General features: G+C 37.6%; 1 protein-coding gene across 2 annotated transcripts in view; it reads right to left on the bottom strand.

The window, feature by feature from the left end:
- Positions 1 to 3,229, bottom strand: part of LOC110452108 — a 50,582-nt gene extending 47,353 nt beyond the window's left edge. Inside the window, exons 1-2 of one of the 2 annotated variants that reach the window (XM_021500436.1) lie at positions 3,014 to 3,229; positions 158 to 246 (exon numbers count right to left, since the gene is read on the bottom strand). In XM_021500436.1, the coding sequence (XP_021356111.1) occupies positions 158 to 246; positions 3,014 to 3,068 (144 nt within the window). In that variant the 5' untranslated portion in view covers positions 3,069 to 3,229. The remainder of the gene's footprint in view (positions 1 to 157; positions 247 to 3,013) is intronic. The other variant, XM_021500434.1, reaches the window with a different exon arrangement.
- Positions 3,230 to 8,595: the final 5,366 nt, after the last annotated feature.

The following is an 8,595-nucleotide window of genomic DNA, read 5'->3' as shown; positions in this document are numbered from 1 at the left end:
GTCATCACTAAACGTAAAGCACCAAACATAGGTTATCATATTTGTAATTGAAATTAGTTCTTAAATGTTCGATCGCTGACGAAGTATTTTTCTATAAAACACTACAGATTCTATTTCTGGTGAACGTTTGTTTTATGAACAATCAATGCTAACGTACCGCCCTTTGGAACGAGTCCTCTAGAACTCTTTTATCAAAGTCGTCATCTGGTGTACTTTCGTTTGTGTTAGGCTCTAGTGCTGTATATTCTGGAATTAAAAAAAAAATACTGTTACGTCAACAAATCAGTAATTTCTCAAACCGATACAAAAAGGACAAATAATGAACAAAGGAAAGTAAACCCTGGAGATTGTTCAGGGTAAAAATATCAGATATTCCGGAACGGTGAGCTCCTTCTTTTTCAAGCAATGCAACGCATTCAAAGTGACAACAGAGGAGTGACAACGAAATAACATTACAAACGAGAGATAATAAAAAGCACTGTTCTTCATATCACACCAGGAAACAGAGACTTATCAGAGACCATGACCGCGACCGTAAAACTTGGCCATACGCTTTACCTCGCTGCATTCATGAAACCCTGTGTTGTAAAGATCATCAGCGGTCGACATCGACAGGAAATACCGACAGCGACATGTCAACACTGTATGGGGGCAGGGATGTTCCAATCAAGAAAGAAAAAGTTCAAAATCGGAAAAACGAAATCGTATCGCGTATCGTATAACGAACTAAGCCGTACCTGTTGTTAAGATGTAAGAAAGCGACTGATGTAGACCAGTTTATGTGTCCCTGATTATCAATTCATGAGCGAATATACGATCGACATGGTCAATACATCTTTTGTAATTTAAAAATACATCATCGATATCATCACCAGTTCTTCAACAGATTCAGTTCGTATGAAAACAAAACCGAATCGGTCATAAAAGGTGCACCATTTGTTCCAAATGGTGCACCTTTTATGAATGCCTTCAATCTGCTGGAAAATCTTACCCCCGTATAGCTTTGTATAATCGATATTTTCAATCAGGAACTCAGTCCCTGCATGTAAGGCGTAAGAATTGTACCTGCTGCCCCCATTGCATGATCGCAAGAGGCGACTAAATTTGGGATCTTATCTTTTCTCTTCTTTCTAAACAACATTCTTCTTTCTTATGTCTCCCTTGACAATGCCTCACTTTTGGCCTTTAGTTGAGCGTTCGCCCCTGTGAGGAAGGCTTTGGGTTCTGTCCCCTGGCCGAGACGTTTCTACTCCTGCTTAACGCTCAGCAATTCATGAGTGGGACGACTGGTTCGCCCGTTGTCAGTTTAATATGACCGGCTGGGGTGTCCTGTTGGGTGTCTTTGGCAGTATGTTTTATTGAGGTAGCACTATAAAATCGGCATCAGTTCCGCGCTATCACAAGGAGACAAACACGAACATATCGCAGCCTCCCAAAACACACACGCATACACTACACGCATGCATCTTGCACACAGGGGAGGTCGTCCTCAAATGACCATAGCTGTTGATAGGACGTTAAACAATACAAAACTAAACCAAACCAATCAGGAACTCAATCATTGCATTTTGTCATTGTCGTGTCTCGTAAAACTATGCTTCGACATGGTGTAAAACCATATCATCATATATCCCCGTTCACCTTTCTTGGAAAAGGAAGCCGTCATTGTTAGAAAACGAACGCATTCCCTCAGTTTTATATGAGCTTTTCTAGTGTAAAAATACAAAAATCAAAACTTCTGAAAAAAGAAACAATGTCAAGAAGAGGGTGCAAAGAATAACTATCAAGATACAAACAATACTTTTCAGAAGGAAACGTCAATCAAAGTTGAATTGTGAAATCCACCCTAGGCGTAATTATAGGGAATTTCCGGGAATCTTAGATTAACATGATACCGGAAGGTAATTATAGAGCTATTATAATTTTTGTTTCAACTTTACATAAATAGCATGATACACAATGAGAATTTGAAGCACGTGTAAGGAACTTGTATAAATGGTTAAACAAAAGCCGATGTTGAACACCAATCCCGATGGTGGTTAATTCGCTATCCTAGCATTATCAAATGCAGAATTATTCATCAGACTACCGAATATAACCTACAAGTACTGACCAGCACCTACTACTACTAGTCCGAGTTTCCTCTGGGCCCAACACCAGACTTACACATTTTGACATATAGATGTCTGGTTTGGGGCCAGAGGACATTCGGGCTTCTACCACTACATATACCTATCAATTACGGTAAAACTGGTGGAGATCAAAGAGTGATTTACATTACTCGGCCTCGAGGGTGGATTAGAAAGTGTGTCATTTAATAGTCACCAAAGTCTAAAAAAGGTTAATAAATTTCTAAAAGAAAACATGAAATATGGTTAATTGGGAAAACATTGTGTCCAATCCGTAAAGAATATATTTTCAAATAATTTCGAATAATTATACATGAAGCCTTGCCGTGTCTTCTCGTCGACATCTATACTTTTATAACGTCCCTGTCAGTGTATTTCCCATTTTAACTTACATGTGGAGATAGATCTATGCCCCTCGTATAACCATCTGTGGATCAATATCTCTTTATAACTCCGATGTTTATGTCAAAATCTGCTTATAGCCTACCTATGTTATAACTTTTAACCGTTTTAATTTCCCTCTCTGGGACTATGACCCCCCATTTTATCTTCTTATGTGACCCATAGCAGTAGCGGATCCAGAGACATATCTGGGGTGGGGGTGTGGATCCAAATTCCCAGGGGGGAGAGTTTCCATTTGGGGGGAAATCGAGGAAAATAGTGAAAATACATGATTTTAAAGACATTTCTCAGGGTGGGGGTCCTTGAAGCCCAAAAAAACCCTCTGTATCCGCCACTGCATAGTCCTTTATAACCTACGCGTGGCTACCCATGTTCCCATATATATACTAATCTCTCTAAGGAGAGCCATATCTCATCATGAAATGTATTATATTTATAATATAATTAATTATGATGTATGACCAGGGAGTAGCTAGTCTTACCGTATCGAGCATTTCTGCCCCCATTTGAAGATATCACCGGCCGTCGACAAGACATGCTGTCCTAGATCCCATACGCCACTACTAACTTTATATACGGCTTCGTACACTTACACTGAAATCCTGGTAGGTTTCTAGGAACAATGTGTTTCATGTAGACTGCTATGACAATCCCGGTTTTACCCCCGAGCTATAAACTGTAGTAAAACTAAGTTTGTGATGCTATTATTAGCGCAAGTCCTATCCACTTTAACACTGTACTATGACCCCTGTTTCACACAATTCTTCGAATACTTAAAGCTTACTCATCCCTTACCACTTCCCATTATACACTCATACACACTCACACACATAAATGGTATAAAGAGAAAAATCTCAACAACATGTCATTAGCGTTTTCATTTTATATAAATCAGTCGTCGGCTGCGCGAACTTTAACAATAAAAAAGTACCTACATGTAGCGTGTTTGGATATTATTAGCGAAAAGACGCAAATACATTACCTACTACATTTATTCTTAAATATATTGTATCTTGTTATTTTTCCACTTTAGAACAAAACTGGTTACATTTTAATAAAACAAACTTGCCATATCCTGATTGGCCCGTCAACTATACAAGCTCACATACATCATATGCAGTCACTACTTTAAATGAGCTATTTAGTCAAATAACACCTTTAAATCGATTAGACTAGTCAAATAACACTTTTAAAATCGATTAGATACTGAAAATATAAACCTCCTAACAAAATTTTACGTAGTCGGTAATAACATGACCCGAAGCCAATGCAACGTCCAGTGTGGTCAGTTTTTTTCTTTCTTTTTGAAAAGCCGATGATAAATTCAGCTACATGTTTACGACCGAAATAGCGCAATATCCGTGTCTTTCAGTGAGAAGTTACCATGTGCAGTACCACGCTGTGACCGACAACACAGTGTCACTTAGCCCGAGTTTCGTCTGGCTCTGACACAAAACTTGGATATTTTGACAGATAGATGTCACGGACTCATAAACATGTACAAGTCATACTTATACATATATAAACATGTACAGTCATGATTATACATATATAAACATGTACAAGTCATAATTATACATATATAAACATGTACAAGTCATAATTATACATATAAAAACATGTACAAGTCATAATTATACATATATAAACATGTACAAGTCATAATTATACATATATAAACATGTACAAGTCATAATTATACATATATAAACATGTACAAGTCATAATTATACATATATAAACATGTACAAGTCATAATTATACATATATAAACATGTACAAGTCATAATTATACATATATAAACATGTACAAGTCATAATTATACATATATAAACATGTACAAGTCATAATTATACATATATAAACATGTACAAGTCATAATTATACATATATAAACATGTACAAGTCATAATTATACATATATAAACATGTACAAGTCATAATTATACATATATAAACATGTACAAGTCATAATTATACATATATAAGCATGTACAAGTCATAATTATACATATGTGTACACGTCTTTTATTAAACGTACATGTTGAAGTTCTATCCATGTTTGGTATGATATGTGACGGTCATCGTTGATGGGCGACTTCAGCATACAACAATACCGCGGGTGACGAATTTGGATCAGATTTCGACTCGTAGGCAGCTCCAGAAATTCCAAGGATACCCACAACCTCCTACAAATCATCAATTGACCAAAATGAAGTACCATCAGATAAACATTTCTCTTCTGTCTAAACAACTTTCTTCTTCCTAATGTCTCCCTTGACAATGCCTCACTTTTGGCCTTTAGTTGAGCGTTCGTCACTGTGAGGAAGGCTTTCGGTTCTGTCCCCTGGCCGAGACATACCAGAGTCTGTAAAATTGGTAGTTTCGACTCCTGCTTAACGCTCAGCAATTTAGGATAGGGGCGACTGGTTCGCCCGTTGTCTGTACAATGTGACCGGGTGCTATCACAAGGAGACAAAACCGAACATATCGCAGCCTCCTAAAACACACACGCATACACTACACGCATGCATCTTTCACACATGGGAGGCCGTCCTGAAATGACCATAGCTGTTGGTAGGACGTTAAATAATACTTAACCAAACTAAACCATCAGATTGGAAGGAAAGCATATAAAACCTATCTTCGGAATTCGAGGGGTTCCGCTCACTAACGTTCTTTACATCCCTGGTTTTGGTTTCATTTCATTTCAAAGACGTGCCTCCATGTGTGTTGTATATGTGTGTTTGTATGCCAGAGACATATTATATTGGTATATTTCCCTTCTTGTGAAAGTGCGGATCTGATAACTGCTTCATAATGCAAAGGTGGTGGGCACGTCTATCAAAAAAAAAATGAATAAATAAAACTAGAAAGGGGAGGAACTCAGCCCTACCAGCGGCTGGCAAAATTGAGGTAATTTTGTTTGAAGTGTCACAGAAATTTCATCCGCTAAAATCCTTCCCACAGCGTAGTCTCGATCGAAAGTAATCTCAATTTTGCCAGCCGCTGGCAGGGGCTGAGTTCCTCACCCTTTTTATCTTAGCTATTAAAAAAATGATAAACGTGCCCTCTACCTATGCATAATGCTATCTCAATGAAATACCATGCCGAAGGCACCCAGCACAATATTCGGCCCGGTCACATTATACTGACAACGGGTGAATCAGTTGTTGCCATTACCCAAAATGTTGAATGTTAAGCAACGAATAACAACTTCCATTTTTAAGGACTTTGGTATGTCTCGGCCTGAGGACAGAACCCATCTGGGCTAACGTTCAACATAAGTCATTAAAGCTACAAAAGAGAGGTAGTGCTCGTCAAGGTGCCAGGAATATTAGGTATTTAGAAATAAAAAGAAATAGATTATAATGGGTGCAGCAGATTTATTTTGGTTGTTTTTGTTTCCCCAAATTATGTAGGGGGTTCCCAGATTAGTCAAATCTTACGATACATGCAGTGGGCAACAGCAGGTATATTCTTTACCAAACTCTGGATGAATCCGGAAATGTGTCTAATCTTCACTCATTATAAATAGACCTCCACCGAGAATGCACCCTTGACGCAATTTTAAACAGGTCTGTACGTATATATCCCCCATGCAATCATCTTGTCGAGATTATTCTATCATTCAAGTTTTTGACTCGAAGATCAGAGAGTAACAGTTATTTCCCTTTGATTACATGCATCAATACTGCATAAGTATTTTGCTATATGTACTGTGTATAATAACTTTCACCAAGACGGCCGATCTGGTGAAAACGCATCGAGTCATCATCTACGCGACCACGTGTGTATTCTCCGGGTATTCCAGTTTCCTCCCACAGTAAGACCCACAGCGCGCTTACACCCGAGCCAACAAGAGTGATCATATACAAGTTCATTATTGTCAATCACATAATAACTAGTCAATATCTAAATCTCACAACAACAAAAAAATGATATTATCATATGTGGTGAAGGGTATTTAATCTTATTAAGAATGTATTTTTCGATTGCATACACTTAACGCATTATGTAAAAAAAAAAAAAAATGATCACGATAGAGAGAGATTTTGAATCATCAAGTATAGTTATTAAATTAAATCATAAAAGACGATGTGGTAATTCCAAATTTTTCGAGTTACAGAATCTTTAGTATTGCTTGTTTGGTACATTGATATCATTGGATACAACAGTCAGGGACCAAAAGCTGATTACCATCCATTTTTCATTTATTATATATATATACATATGTAATTCATGCGTTTAAACATTTTAATTTTCCTGGAATCGCTTTGGGTGGCAGTAAACCGATTTTTTTCGTCACAAAAGATAAATCTGAATTTTTATTCACATTATTTTTCCGTACCTGCTTTTCAATACGATGTTATCATACAAAAAATGTTTTGTCGCAGGGGTCACCTAAAAGCACTACTCTCGGTAAGTACTACTTTAGTGAAACGTAAGGTCGATTTTTAATGGGAATTTTATGTAAAACTGTGATTGGTTTGGTTTAGTATTATTTAACGTCCTATCAACAGCTATGGACATTTAAGGACGACCTTCCCTGTGTGCGTGATGCATACGTGTAGTGTATGCGTGTGTTTTGGGAGGCTGCGATATGTTCATGTGTCTCCTTGTAACAGCGAGGAACTGATGCCGACTGTATAGTACTACCTCACTGAAACATACTGCCGAAGTCACCAAGCAGGACACCCCACCCGGTCACATTATATCGACAACGGGCGAACCAGTCGTCCCACTCCTATCAATTGCAGAGCGTAAACGACCTTTAAACAGACTCTGGTAGGCCTATGTTTCGGCCAGGGGACAGAATGAACCCAAAGCCTTCCTCACAGGGGCGAACGCTCAACCAGAGACGTATATAACATACGTCTCTGGCTCAACTAAGGACCAAACGTGAGGCATTGTCAAGGGAGACATTAGGAAGAAGAAAACTGTTTAGAAAGAAAAGATAAGATCCCAAATTGAGTCGCCTTTTACGATCATGCAATGGGGGCAGCAGGTACATTTCTTATGCCCTACCTGCAGGGACGTAAGTACTTTAGTGCAAATGACAGTGGCGGATCCAGAGGGGGTNATACAGAATTTTTAGTATTGCTTTTTTGGTACATTGATATCGTTACCTAAAAACTACTTTTCCATTTCAAGGACCTCTGATCTTTTCAACTGGATACAACAGTCAGGGACCAAAAGCTGATTACCATCCATTTTTCGTTAATAATATATGTATACATATGTAATTCATGCGTTTTTACATTTTAATAATAGTCCAGGACTATTTCCCTCGACTTCGCCTCGGGCAATAGTCCTTGCCTCGGGGGATCATAAACTTGCTATATCTCTCATACCCATACTTTAACTGTTAACTACAGACGAAGTGATTTCCAGGGAACATCTTCTCTAAAAGTATATACAAACTTTATCAATTTTACAACAATATTGTTACAACATATCTCAATTTATATTAATCACAATTGTTAGCCCGGATGTTACCTCTCCGGCGGTCTGAGAGTAAGAGGAAATTCAAAATCCAATTTGCGACAAAAATATCCCAAAGAATTTCGATTTTAGAAATTCTCATTCTTGATTCCCATTTATGAATTCAAATTTTCCGTTATCAACGATTGTTTTAATTTCATTTTTTGTGTGATATCACGGACTTATCTAATCTAATTCCGTGGTGATATTTTTAAAGAAATAGAGTAAAAACACCAATTATTTTAAGCAGAGACGTATATATTATATACGTCTCTGATTAAAGTAGACAAAGTTTTCGGTGTCAACTTAATTGTTTTGATTTTTACACATCTTTAATGGTGATAAAAATACTCACTCATTTTGTGTTAGTGTTGTCTTTTATTGTTGTAAATACCACAAAATGCTTATTTATACCAGGGACGTATATACTGTCCCTGTTTATACCTATTAACTTTTTTGTTTTATTGATTCAGGGACGTTTATAAATGCGTTTATATACTTCTCTGGCCAACTAGATCAAAATTCTCCTCGAGGTTGGATTGCGCGAAGTTATCTCCCATGTGTGCGGTATCATAGGTG

This window comes from Mizuhopecten yessoensis, unplaced genomic scaffold (assembly GCF_002113885.1).
Source record: "Mizuhopecten yessoensis strain PY_sf001 unplaced genomic scaffold, ASM211388v2 scaffold6411, whole genome shotgun sequence".
Classification (NCBI taxonomy): Eukaryota; Metazoa; Mollusca; class Bivalvia; order Pectinida; family Pectinidae; genus Mizuhopecten; species Mizuhopecten yessoensis.
The sequence above is the reverse complement of the archived record's forward strand: the minus strand, read 5'-3'. Positions and strand labels throughout refer to the sequence as shown.